This window comes from Heterodontus francisci, chromosome 15, assembly GCF_036365525.1.
Source record: "Heterodontus francisci isolate sHetFra1 chromosome 15, sHetFra1.hap1, whole genome shotgun sequence".
NCBI classification, from domain to species: Eukaryota; Metazoa; Chordata; class Chondrichthyes; order Heterodontiformes; family Heterodontidae; genus Heterodontus; species Heterodontus francisci.
The window spans coordinates 12,159,049-12,173,721 of record NC_090385.1 but is presented as its reverse complement, the minus strand read 5'-3'; the positions used below and the strand labels follow the sequence as shown (position 1 = coordinate 12,173,721).

Below are 14,673 nucleotides of genomic sequence, written 5' to 3'. Positions count from 1 at the left end.
CCACTCTCTGAGTAAAGAGGTTTCTCCTGAATTCCCTATTGGATTTATTAATGGCCATCTTATATTTATGGCCCATGGTTTTGGTCTCCCCACAGGTGGAAACATCTTCTCCCCGTCTAACCTATCAAACTCCCATACTAATGGAAACCAGCCTCTTTGAAAGTCCTCTGTTACTCAAGTGGTTGCATATCAGATTCTCAAACAGAAGGGTTGGAAGCTCAAAGGTGAGCCTCATCCGTCCCCTTATAGGATGCCGTTGACACGTTCTGCGTGAAAAAGGTTGACAGAGAAGTCGGCAAAGCATCTGGTACAACAGCGGCACATTTGTGTCAAGAGGAAACCATAACTGGATCTTTGATACACCAAGGAAGTGAAACTTTTACGAGCCAACCAAGAAGGACAAGGGTAATAGGAGCACGGGAACACCATCACCACCAGGTTCTTCTCCAAATCATACACCATTCCAACTTGGACATATATCAACCGTTCCTTCCTCATCGCAGGGTCAAAATGCTGGAACTCCCTACCTAATAGCATTGTGGGTGTACTGACACCACATGGACTGCAGCAGCCCAGGAAAAAGGCCCACTGCCAGCTGCTGAAAAGAGGTATGGTAATATAGTGGTCATGTTACTGGAGTAGTAATCCAAAGGCCTGGAGCCATGAGCTCAAACAGCAGCTGAGGAATTTAACATTCAATTAATGAAATAAAATCTGGAATTTTAAAAATAAACTAGTATCAGTAATGGTGACCTTGAAACTACTAGACTGTTGTTAAAAACTCACCTGGTTCCCTACTGCCCTTTAGGGAAGGAAATTTGTCATCGTTACCCAGTCTGGCCTACATGTGACTCCAGACCTTTATGTGAAATAAAAAAAGAAAATGCTGAAAATACTCAAAGTCTGACAGCATCTGCAAAGAGAGAAACAGTGTTAACATTTCAGGTCGATGACCTTTCGTCAGAACTGGTAAAAGTTAGAGCCAGAGGCAAGGAAAGGGGGATGGGAGAAAAGAGCAGAGGGGATGGTCTGTGATAGGGTGGAAGGCAGGAGAGATAAATGACAAAAGGGACGATGGTGCAAGGCAAACGGAGATGGTAATAGGCAAAGCAAAGAAACAAAAGATGTGTCTAGAGGAGACGTAAGTAGGAAAATCATCAACAGCAGCTGCTTCTGAAGATATGGGGGCAGTGGTAATGATCTGAAATTATTGAACTCAACGTTGAGTCCAGAAAGCTGTAAAGTGCCAAATCCAAAGATGAGGTGGTGCTGGTCCTTGAGCTTACATTGGCCTTCATTGGAACAGTGTAGGAGGCTGAGGACTGAGGTGCCACAGTAACATAGATGAATCTTAACTGCCCGCTGAAATAGGCTAGCAAGCTACTCAGTTGTATTCAAGAAGGTGGCTCACCATTTCCATCTCAAGGGCAATTAGGGATGGGCAATAAATGCTGGCCTGGCCAGTGATGCCTACAACCTGTAAATGAATTTTAGAAATAGACAGGGGCAATAAAAGCCGGCATTGTCAACAATTCCCACATCCCAAGAATGAGTTTAAGAAACTGAAGGCAAACTGTGAAGAACCCCAATGACCTAAGGCCTACTTGCCTTGTCAACAGTGGGGGCACATTGTGATAGGAAGCAGGCCTTAGGGGGAAATCTGAAATCTCCCCATTTACCCAATACTCTCATTACAATTGTATGTGTAAATGATGCAGTTGCAATTCAGCATGGAGTTTTAAAAAAAAGTTCAGCCTTTGAGGTTAAATTATAAACAGATGTAAGACCAAGGAAGTCGCATTAAGGCTGGTGTAAAGTTACCCTGGAGGAACTCCTGTCACTTGGTGCCCCAAAGGGAGATGGAAAAATCACTGCGTTATGCATAAGGCTGGAACTTAATACTGTCCAGGACAAAATATTCAATTCAGTTCACCTAGGTGATGCTGATGGGAGCTGAATGCAAGTGAGGTATGTGAGTTATCAACTAGGTTACAGAAAATTCTAACCTGGTTAACGTCAACTAGCTCAGGCCATAACTCAAACTTAATTCAGATGATAATTACCAGACCTACAGCAATTACTCTGTAGATAAGAGTTACACAGTGTCAACTGTTAGCTGCTCTTCTCATGATGGGGTTACAATTCACTGGCGTTCGGCTCAGCACATGTTCTCACTAGAAAGGTTCACACAGTTAAGAAGGGGTCTTATCTAAATAAATAAAGTGACAAGAAGCAATGCTGGTACTGGTTAACGTAGCAGCACCTCATCTCAACAACTCAGTGCAAGGCAGATCCAGATAAATCTCGATGACACTTCAATCAAAGGTGCTACGATTTATGAAATGTCCCATTGCAATAGCACACCTCTGATCAACTCTGTGGCAGAAACATGGGCCGACTTCAATCATAGCCCTTTTAGAAAGAAAGGACTGGCATTTATCTGTGCGTGTCAGTACACCGTGATGTCCATGGCTCTCATGCCTGCATTTCTTTTCCCAATTTATAAGCTATGTTTTGCTCCTCATCCTGTCACAGGGATCAAGGAGGCATCATCCTGGTAACTCTAGGGAAAGGTACTTTACGATGCCGCAGGGAGACTGTTAAGAATTCAAGCAATTAAGACAGGATTGTCCAATGTTCTCGCTATTGTGGGCTTTTTAAGTAACAACTTCAGAGCCTTGTCAACCCCATGTAAATCAATGTTTAAACCAATGTAAGTGTCAGCCATGGTTCAGTGGATAGCACGTTCATCTCTAGTTCAGATGGTTGTTTGTTCAAACCCCACTCCAGAAATCTGAACATATAATCCAGTGTGATACTGAGGGAGTGTTGCACTGCTGGAGGTCCTGTGTATCGGATCAAAAATAAAACCGAGACCCTATCTACCCTCTCAACTGGGCATTAGAGATCCTGCGGCACCATTTAAAAAAAAAAGCATGGGAGTTCTCCCAATGTTTATCCCTCAAGCAATGCAACTTATTTGTGGTGCATAATTCAGCTGCTGCATGGCACAACATTGCAACAGTGATTACACTTCAAAGGTACCTTGATGTGCTGAGGTCATGAAAGGTGTAATTTAAAATGAAAATTCTCTTGTCTCAATAATATGTCTATATTTCAGGCTGCGTTCACTCAGAGATCTTGACGTTCTGATTTCGAATTCAGCCGCAGAATTCAAACAGCGTACAATCATACATTGCAGAAGGGGAACCTTTGGCCCATCGTGCCTGTGCTGGCACTTTGAATGAGCTATCCACTAGTCCCACTCCACCATCCTCTCCACAAAGCCTGCAAGTAATACATGAGAAGAAAGGCCAAGGGTTATATGCTGTAGTTATATGATTTCATGTGAAATACCTGACCACAACTCCTGCAATTGAAATTCGTCATCACCTCCGTCTTTCCACAACCTATCCACTTTCCGAAGGGTGTCAAGACCATGGAAAGGAGATTTATTAGAATGGTACCATGGATGCAGAACTTCAATTATGCGGAGGGTCCAGGAGGCTGGGGTTGTTCTACCCAGAACACAGAAGGTTAACAGGAAATTTAATTGAGGCGTTCAAAATCATGAAGGGTTTTGATAGAGTAAATAAGGAGAAATTGTTTCCACTGGTGGACCTGTCAGTAACTAAAGGATACAGATTTAACGTGAATGGCAAAAGAACCAGAGGCGACATGAGGGAAAGGCATTTTATGCTGCGAGTTGTTGTGATCGGGAATGCACTGCCTGAAAGGGCAGTGGAAGCAGATTAAACAGTAACTTTCAAAATGGGTACCAGATAAAGACTATTGGAAAACTCTTTCAAAAGGCCAGCATGGACATGATGGGTCAAATAGCTTCCTTCTGTGTGGTGTGATTCTGTGATTTCTCTCTGGAAAATAATTCACCTTGCAAGCACTCGAAATGATAACTGGTTATTATCTTCGAATGGGAAGACAGCAAGGAAAAGAGACTCTGTGCAACTGCCCCCTGCCTATCTTTGCTTCCTTACAAGTGTCATGTGCACTGGTGAATGCCTAGTTTCGTAGGTCTGCAATCCAAATAGAGGCATTGGAGAGGGTGCAGAACAGATTGACAAGGATGATACAAGCACTGAGAGGTTATACCTATCAGGAAAGACTGAACAGGCTGGGGCTCTTTTCTCTGAAAAAGAAAAGACTGAGGGGTGATCTGAACGAGGACATTAAGATTATGAAAGGGTTTGATAGGGTAGATGTAGAGAAGATGTTTTCACTTGTGGGGGAGACCAAAATTAGGGGCCATAAATACAGAATAAGTAAAACTAATGAATCCAATAGGAAAATCAGGAGAAACTTCTTTACTCAGCAAGTGGTTAGAATGTGGAAATCGCTACCAGATGGAGTAGTTGAGGCAAATAGTAAAGATGCGTTTAAAGGGATGCTAGATAAACACATGAGGGAGAAAGGAATAGAAGGATATGTTGATAGGGTTAGATTAATAGGCTCATGTGGAGCATAAACACTGACATAGACCAGCTGGATTGAATGGCCTGTTTCTTTGCTTTGTAATTCCATGTGCAATGAACACTAAGAATTGCTGCTATGTTCTGAAGTATTGGGTATGCTCTAATGGTGCTGCTGTGCACACTTCATTTTTCATTGCATGGAAATGCAAGGCAAAGTGCTTCGCAAATACTATCCCCATCATCCTTCTCATTCACTACAGCTACATAAACCTCTGTGCTGCTGCAAGGACAGTATTCTGTGCGCTCAGAGCTCCATTCGTGCTGCTGGCTGAAGCAGAATTTCCTGCCTGTTTTGCTGCAAACCCAAGGCACAACTCTGCCCTTTCACCCTGGGATGTCGATCCTGTACCTTTTTTTAATCTGACAGGTTGAGTCCTCCTGTTCTTCACTGAACGGGTTGCGTGCACTCTGTGGGAATATGATGGTCTTGGCCAGCACCTGTCACCCGAAACCTAACAGCTTCAAGTCAGTGGCAATATTAGTAACAAATATGCCAAGCTTATAAATAGACAGTAGGCCAGATCCAAGCCCGAAGTTAGACAGGGGGTCATCGATTTAGAACAGTTAAGGTATTGCAATAAAGAATCTATGATGTAATGATCCAAAGAAAGATTGAAATATGCTACTTACATCCACAGAGCTCCAAATATAGGAGTCCCGATTAAAACAGTAAGTGTTTGATTAAAGGGGGAATTGTTGCAACATTTCTGCAGATACGGGATTGCTTTTAATTGTAGAATCAGTTTTGGTTTTGTGACGTGTTGTCCTCAACTAATTTGCTGAAATTTGCATCTATCAGATGACCAATTCAACACCAGTTCCAATTCCTCTTTCTGTAACCTTGGCTGCATTCAACGAGAACTAATTGTTGTAACACACCACCACACCATTCACCACCGCTCCTCCCACCCCACAATTCCCCCCCCAACTCCCCCCCACCACCACCTCAATGTCACAATGAATTTCCCTCTCAACTGTCCAAAATAAAAATAAAAAATCATGTGTGAAATCAACTGATTAAAACGTGTGTCTAACTGACAGCAGGATGAGAAAACCACAGTTGCCCAAACTCTGCATCCTAACAATGACTCCTTCCCACACAGGAAGGTTGTGGTGCAAAGCGCAGAGGTTATTGGGCTATCTTTATGTTCACAATTGTTGTCAGTACTCAAACACTCATAGAGTAGTAGAACAGTTACAGCACAGAAGGAGGCCATTCAGCCCATCATGTTCGTGCCAGATCTCAATTTTTTCTATTTAGATAATTATCCAATTCCTGTTTGAAAGCCATCATTGAATCCGCCTCCACCACAGTTTCCTGCATCCCTTTTAGAATTGTATCCTTTATTTTATATTGCCCCTCCTCATTCTTCATACAAAAAAATGCACAGTGGCGCAGTGGTTAGCACTGCAGCCTCACAGCTCCAGCGACCCGGGTTCAATTCTGGGTACTGCCTGTGTGGAGTTTGCAAGTTCTCCCTGTGTCTGCGTGGGTTTCCTCCGGGTGGCTCCGGTTTCCTCCCACAAGCCAAAGACTTGCAGGTTGATAGATTAATTGGCCATTATAAATTGCCCCTAGTATAGGTAGGTGGTCGGGAAATATAGGGACAGGTGGGGATGTGGTAGGAATATGGGATTAGTGTAGGATTAGTATAAATGGGTGGTTGATGGTCGGCACAGACTCGGTGGGCCAAAGGGCCTGTTTCAGTGCTGTATCTCTAAACTAAACTAAACTAAACTAAACACTTCACACTTCTCTGCATTAACTTCATCTGCCATGTGTCTGCCCATTCCACCAGCCTATCTATGTTCTCTTGAAGTTTATCACTATCCTCCTCACGGTTCATCATACTTCCAAGTTATGTGTCATCTGCAAATTTTGAAATTGCAGTGTTGCAGAAAAGCAGTGTTTCTAATTCTGACCTCTGTGGAACCCCACAATATACCTCCCTCCAGTCCGAAAAACAACCATTCACCACTATTCTCTGTTTCCTGTCACTTAGTGTAGGTCAGATGGTTTCACAGGTCGGCGCAACATCGAGGGCCGAAGGGCCTGTACTGCGCTGTAATGTTCTAATTCTAATTCTAATTTAGCCAACTTCATATCCATGCTGTTACCCTCCCTTTTACTCCATGGGCTGACAAGTCTGTTATGTGGCACTTTATCAAATGCTGTTTGGACGTCCATGTGTATCACATCAACTGCATTACCCTCATCAACCCTCTCTGTTGCTTTATCGAATCAATCAAATTAGTTAAATATGATTTTCCATTAACAAATCCATGCTGGTTTTCCTTAATTAATCCACATTTGTCTAAGTGGCTATTAATTTTTTCCTGGATTATCATTTCTAAAAGCTTTCCCACCACCGAGGTTAAGCTGACAGGCCTGTAGTTTCTGGGTTTATCCTTACATCCTTTTTTGAATAAGGGTGTAATATTTGCACTTCTGCAGACCTCTGGCACCACCCCTGTATCTAAGGAGGATTGGAAGATTATGGCCAGTGCCTCCGCAATTTCCACCCTTACTTCCCTCAGTATCCTTGGATGCATCTGATCTGGTCCTGGTGACTTATCAACTTTAATTACAGCCTGCCTTGCTAATCCCTCCTCTTCATCAATTTTTAGCCACGGTGCAATTCTGTGCAGAATGCAAATCCTGCAGCCAGATGTTAAATAGTATAGTCGCCACTGAGCTGGAAGGCGCACCCTTCATCACCACAAGGTGTCCCCAAGCACTTCAGAGTGAATGAGGAACTTTTTTGAAGTGTAGTCGTGTTGTAATGTAGGAAATGCAACAGCTAATTTACATACAGCAAGATCCCACCAACTGCAATGTGTTAATAGCCCAATCATCTGTTTTTTAGCAATGTGGGTTGAGGGATAAATATTGGCCAGGAGTCCCCTGATCCTTTTCAAAATGGTGGTGGTGGGATCTTTTACATCCCCCTGAAAGGGCAGACAAGACCTTGGTTTAACATCTCGTACAAAAAACAGTCCCTCCGATAGTGCAGCAGTCTCCAGAATGAGACTTGCCTTCAAATCCAGCAGTGAGAGTGCTACAAACTGGGCAACGGCTTACAGGAACATGGAGATACAGATTACCCTAGCTGGCTCAAGCATTTAATGCCCATGTACTAAAAACATTCCACTGCTACCCTAACCCAGGCAAGAAGATATGAGGTAAAATAGTCTAGACACTGTTCAGCATTCACAAATGAGGACAATGCAGATTGTAATTTCCAGTGTTGGGAGGTGAGTCTCAGTGATTCATCAATATTATTTTGAAATGTATTTGTGCCCTTGGAAACATTCTGGAATGTTCTAGACTTTCTCACATTAAACCTCCTTGTTTTTCTTCAGAAGACCTCCTGTGGCATTGCTCACAATGTCTTCGGCTGCCAAGGCCCTAAGATTTTTTTTTATTCTTTCAAGGCAATGTGGGCATCACTGGAAAGGCCAGCATTTGTTGCCAAATCCCTAACTGCCCTTGACAACTGAGTGGCTTGCTAGGCCATTTCAGAGGGCAGTTAAGGGTCAACCACATTGCTGTCGGTCTGGAGTCACATGTCGGCCAGACGAGGTAAGAGCAGAAAATTTTCTTCCCTGAAGGGCATTAGTGAACCAGATGGGGTTTTACGATAATCAATGGTAGCTTTGTGGTCACCATCACTGAGAGTAACTATCAATTCCAGATTTTTATTAATTAATTGAATTTAAACTCTACCAGCTGCCGTGGTGGGATTTGAACCCATCTCCCCAGGCCATTCGCCTGGGCCTCTGGATTACTCTTTCAGTCATACCACTTCGTCACCATCTCCCCTGGATTTCCCTCCCTAAACCTCTCAACTTCTCCTCCTTTAAGACGCTCCTTAAAACCTATCTCTTTGACCAGACCTTTGGTCACCTGTTCTGATTATCTCCTAATATGGCTTAGGGTCAAATTTTGTCTGATAATACTGCAGTGAAATATGCCTCGGAATGTTTCAGTATGTTAAAGGCACTATATAAATGCAAGATGCTGTTGTTATAGATTTTGTTTGCTATGCTTACCATGGGTGGCACAATGGCGCAGCAGTTAGCATCACAGCCTCATAGCTCCAGCGACCCAGGTTCGGTCCTGCCCATGTGGAGTTTGCAAGCTCTCCCTGTGATCATGTGGGTTTTTACCAGGTGCTCTGGTTTCCTCCCACAGCCAAAGACTTGCAGGTAGATAGGTAATTGGCGATTGTAAATTGCCACCTAGTGTAGATAGGTGGTATGAGAATTGAGGGAAGGTGGGGATGTGGTATGGGATTAATGTAGGATTGGTATAAATGAGTGGTTGATGGTCAGCACAGGCTCAGTGGGCTGAAGGGCCTGTTTTAGTGCTCTATCTCTCTGTGCTAGCATTGTCCATGTTGATCTCTGCAGAGGCCAAGAATCAAGAGGGTCAATGACAACGGGTATTGAATCATATGTTTTGACAGCAGCCAAATTGTAGCATATCATTGACTTGTTGATGTGCTTCATTCGATGAAATGAGGCGATATCACACGTATTAAAACCTGCCATTGTCTATATTAGGAGCAGAAATAAAAATGGATCTCACATATGCCTGTTAAAGGGACAGTTCCTTTATCTCATTCCAAAGTCCCAAACCCTTAAAATGGTGATATATTCATCAAATATGTTTGCTGATTTTTTGTTTTGAACAAGACCCGGCTGAGTCCCTCCATTGATCCCACGCCCGCTGCTCGGAGGCCCAGTCAAAGGCAACAAAGGCCCAACAGTGCCCAACTCAGGGCAGCACAGTGGCGCAGTGATTAGCACCACAGCCTCACAGCTCCAGCAACCCAGGTTTGATTCTGGGCACTGCCTGTGCGGAGTTTGCAAGTTCTCCCTGTGACCGCGTGGGTTTCCATCGGGTGCTCCAGTTTCCTCCCACAGCCAAAGACTTGCAGGTTGATAGGTAAATTGGCCATTGTAAATTGCCCCTAGTGTAGGTAGGTGGTAGGAGAATTGTGGGGATGTGGTAAGGAATATGGGATTAATGTAGGATTAGTATAAATGGGTGGTTGATGGTCAGCACAGACTCAGTGGGCTGAAGGGCCTGTTTCAGTGCTGTATCTCTCTATGACTCTATCTGATCCACATCTCATTCCAACATGGTTCTATCCGAGAGAACGGGGCTGGTGAATTTATCCTAGAGGAGCCAAGAAGATTGAGCTGCCAAGCCCAACAGAAATGGCAGGGTGAATGGGCTGCTCCAATTCCCATTTATCATTTTTATCACTGCATCATGCCAGAACGCTTCACTTTAACAGAATTATAGAATGATCACAGAAGGTAGCCATTTGGCTCATTGTGCTTGCACTGGCTCTTTGAAAGAGCTATCCAATCAGTCCCATACCCTGCTACTCTTTCCTCATTGCCCTACAAATTTTTCCTTTTCAAGTACATATCCATTTCCTTTTTGAAAGTTGCTATTGGATCTGCTTTCACGCCCCCTTTCAGCCAGCACATTCCAGATCACAACAACAAATCAGAACATGATTTGCAAACAAACAGAAAACTGATTCCCAAACATTTTTGTAAAAAATGTGTCCCTTTAAGGACCATTGTTCCATCGTGTTCTTATAGGCATTTGTATATTTAAAATCATTTCAAAGAGGCAATCGATGGCATATTGTTGAAGCAAAATAACCCCATCACTCGGGTTTTAAGTGCACCACTTGGATGAAACCCTTGGGATCTCATAAAACAGAAAGGCAGCAGGAACACCATATAGTGTAAAATCCTCACCGTCTCAAAGTGTAAATGGCAGTACACTGCCAATATAGTTTCAAAATGTCCTGTGCTTTAGGTTGCATCAGGTAACTGACACGACATATCCCCACTGTGAATAACATCAAATCCAATACATAAAGTGGGGATGATTCATTACTGCTTGGTTAATCATAAAGTAATTGTAATTGTTGCTCTCTATATATGTGTATACAAATGTGTGTGTGTATATGTGTATATGTACACACTCATGCAAACATATGTTTGTATATATAAAGCATAATGCATTGTCTACTTTCCACACAAATTTTACGGTATATCTTATTCCACAAGACAGTGACACCTGTTTGTAGGATTGTTGCTCAGCTAGAGCTTTAAGATACATGTCAGATATCATTGAAACAGAATCAACTGAGTCAAAATACTACAGATTAATAGACAGAAGATAGAAGCAGCAGCCACGATAAATAACAAGTGCAGGAATTAATCCAATGATTAATAATTGATCTCGTAAGCAATCTGCGTAGTTGAACATTAACACAATCCCTCTGTTTGAAGTTGTAAAGTCTGCTGCTGCTGTTTGGATTTTGTTTTGTTGCTGTATTCCAATCTCAGGCAAACATCAGTGACAGCATGAACACCCATGTGCAAAAATGTCAAAGACTCCACCATGATTTATAAGTAGAAAGTTCAAAGGTCTATATTTGCAGAAGCCAAGGACTGTGAGCAGGCCCTCTCTGAGACAGGATTCATTCCCCATTAAAATAAAAACCCGGGCTGTACTTTTGTTGAGTCTTAAATGCATGCCACACCATCAGATCAAATGAATTTTCAACACAATTTGACATTCTAGGGGGGATCATATATTCTCAACAAAGGTGAACTGTTCCAGGTCAGACCTTACGTTCATGTGCAACAGCTGTACCAGATACAATCTTATTAAAGTTGCGTACAAGTTCTGTAAATCTCTTCTCTTAACACTGATTTGCCAAAAAGGGATTTATATTAAATCTGAGACACAAACCGACCTATACTGTTACAAATACTCTCACAAGACACACAGAACGGCTGCGATTTCCTGATGAATGACGACTGTGAAACATTCCACTGAATATTATTTTGTTTTAAGAATAAGGTAACCATTAACTGATCATGTGTGCGCTGGGGCAAAGGTTATTGATTTTAAAACACAGGTCCCCTGTGAATCATCTAGACATATAAACTCTCGGAACAGAAAGTTGACTCAACCTTATAAAGCCTCCTTAATGCAAAGCTTTTTCATATGATGTTGGATGAAATTAAGCCCACGTACATGCATATTTGTTTGTAAATCATCACTGTCTCTGAGATAGCTCATCTCTGTTGTACTATTCATTGGGAGTGGGTTTACAAATGCATGCAGACTTAAAGAGAGCCTGACATTCTGATTTTATCAATCTTGTACCAATATGAATTTCAAAACCATGGAAATCCTTTGGCACACTAACCATTTAAGCTACTCACCAATCCCCTCAATAGATCACAAATTCCATTGCATACCATAATCAGATGGTCAGGAGGGGCAGATGCATTCTTAACCCACCCCTCCCAACTCACTCACCCCACCTTACATCACGGCCAAGTTCATACTCACCATTAGATCAGCATAGGTCAGATACCTAATGTCACTAGGACAATAGGGATTGGATATGTACTTGACACAAGATCATGAAGGTTTGCATTTAAACCACAACCCAGCCAATATGGAGTGGGCATACTGAGACAAGACCAACAAACACAGCACCAACATTACAGCTAAGCAAACACAAAAATCAGCCACACAGGACTACTAGTCCATCACAAATCAGACATTTACAGACAACAAACTGACAGGAATCAGGCGCCCAATCAAGAGCCCACAAGAGATTGGGACCTGTCATCACTGAGCCAAAATATATCCAACACACTCTAGTTATAGGCCACTCGAGCACCAGCATACAATGTCACTGGGTCAACAAGGATTTGGCATATACTGCTACTAGACTATCAAAGATCAAATAAATGTTCATTATTTACCTGTGGAATCTGAATAACTACCACTTGACTGCTAGGACACAGGCAAACACACTTTACTAGACCACCAGTGATAATGGGCACATGCCTATAAAACCACCCTAAACAAAATCAGAGGCAATATCCTAACAAAAGAGCACGAGTGAGTATCAATAGAATAGTATTAAAAGAGCAATTACCCAGGCAACACCTACTAAAAGGTGCTATTATGGCACAATCCTCAAGATATGTTTACATAGAATGTTACAGCATGGAAATGGGCCATTCGGCCCAATGGGTCTATACTGGCATTCATGCTCCACACAAGCCATGCTCGCGCAGAGCATGCTCAGAAGGACCGAAGTCAACCGAGCATCGTTCAATGCCCATATGCCACCATTTGTCTTAAAGGGACAGTTCACTCAAGATGTGCATAAATCTGGTCAAACCAACATTTTTCTCAATAGATTCACACTGGCCCATTTCAGAGCGAGCGGTTTGCTCTGCAGGATTCCATGTTCTCCACACTCCAAACCAAGCCTGGAAATTGGTAGGTTAAATAAATTCGACAATTAGCCCTCTGAGGCCTGGAGCATCAACTGTTGAACTCCATCACCCCAATAATAAGCTATAATCTTTATTTCAGGGCAAGTCCTTCGAGTCAACATGGTCCGTAGACCCAGTCATTCTTTCAATGCAGATTAGCAGCACTGGAAATATGACATGAAAATATTGTAGATATGTGAATAAACATGAATGTTTTTACCACGACGCACCGAGGCATTAGTCTCACTCTAAAAATTACAAGACAGCTTTCTCCGAATGGGAAAAAGAACAATTCCGTGTGTGCTGAAAGTTTTAAAGCATCCCCAACTATCATTATTTAAGCATTCATCTTGACTGATCAAGCCATTGCAAATTTATAATTTGTACTCTAAGGGTATAGCTTTAAGCCGTCTAAGATTTCCTTTATAATATTTATATATATATATATATATATCGGATGGTGACCTCAAAAGCCGAGCAGTCACCCTCTGTTAATTGGAAACATCCATTCACTTTCCACTCAGAGATATCCAGCTACAAACTTAAGTCTGTCAGTGCCAAGGGGGCACTAGGTGTCTCTGGTGCGTTATATACACAAAGCTCTTGCTGAAAATAAAACACAACACAAAGCAAACCTTCCAGCAAAAATCAGTGTGGCAAAATATAGACTCATACTGACGCCAGCGTGTTAGCTGTATGACAAAAAAAAAAGGCTGCAGTATAGCAGGGTTTCACAATGATAGCAACTGAGGCAGGCACCAACAGCAGTGAAGCCTGTGCGAAAGGCTTGAATTAAAGCATGAAGCAACCTTATTCATAACAAAGGCTTAAAACACACACACAGACACACAGACCTACCACGATTGCTCCAATTCCCAGTCTCTGAAGAAGTCAAACTCGAAAAGGTCCATCGCAATTCTGCTGTTCAGATCCCTGGAACTAGTGTCCCTGACAGCAATGAGCTTGACAGAACATACGGCGATTGTTCTGTTAACTGTAACCGTACTGTACGTGCTGGCTGGCTCTCACAGTGAGAGAATGCTGGCTGGCTCAGCCTTCCTTAGCTGTGCAAGGCAGGCTCAACATCACACAGAGTGGGGTGGAGCTACAGACAGCAAGAAGCCATGACATGGAGCCAGTACACTATCAGCTCAGGATCTGGCACATTCAAAAAAAAAATACAAAATGAGAAATAGCAGCGAAACGCCACTCCTGGCAGGAACAGCTGTTTGTGGGAGATGTGGGCACTGCATATGTTCTCCCACCTGCATTTTTATCAATCATGCTCTTCCTGACTTGTATTTCCACACTGGGGATGTATCAATGGGCTCTCTGCTCAACCCCTCATCCCCCTCCCCATGTTCCCAAGCTGGACACTTGTTTGAAGGTTAGGTGTTACAAATGCAGAACACAACATTCGATAGTGTGCAAGGAGAGCAGGGATAAATGCAGAAGTGAGACCTCAGCCAACTCACACTCGGCAAATTCCAGACAAGTTAAAAATTTCCCACGCAATGGTGGTGGTGGGGGGTGGGGGGGGGGGGGGGATGTTGAACCACCTTGGAATTGAGCTAGCAGGAAATAATAGCCAGAAGGGGCACTTGGAGTGCATTGGCCCACGATCACCAGGGATGAATGTCACATGTGTGTCACCCCTTCCTCTTCGCCCAGGGGCATCACGGAATCAGATGTTAGGGACAGATTGCTGTCAAGACATCAGATGGATGGATGCACAGCAACTACTTCATCAGAGATATCAGCTGGATTGACAGTATCACATCAGTTAAGTGAGAGTGAGAAGAAAACACAATCACTTAACTCGACAGGCTCTTTGTGCAGA

At 42.9% G+C, this 14,673-nt stretch overlaps 1 protein-coding gene across 3 annotated transcripts in view; it reads right to left on the bottom strand.

Moving 5' to 3' along the window:
• The window catches only part of aff2 (AF4/FMR2 family, member 2), a 455,862-nt gene extending 441,975 nt beyond the window's left edge, over positions 1-13,887 (bottom strand). For all 3 annotated transcript variants that reach the window (XM_068047115.1, XM_068047112.1, XM_068047113.1), the window contains exon 1: positions 13,692-13,887. Coding sequence is in view for 2 of the 3 variants with exons in the window: in XM_068047112.1 (XP_067903213.1) it covers positions 13,692-13,744 (53 nt within the window). In the remaining variant the exon portion in view is untranslated. The remainder of the gene's footprint in view (positions 1-13,691) is intronic.
• Between the last annotated feature and the right edge of the window lie 786 nt (positions 13,888-14,673).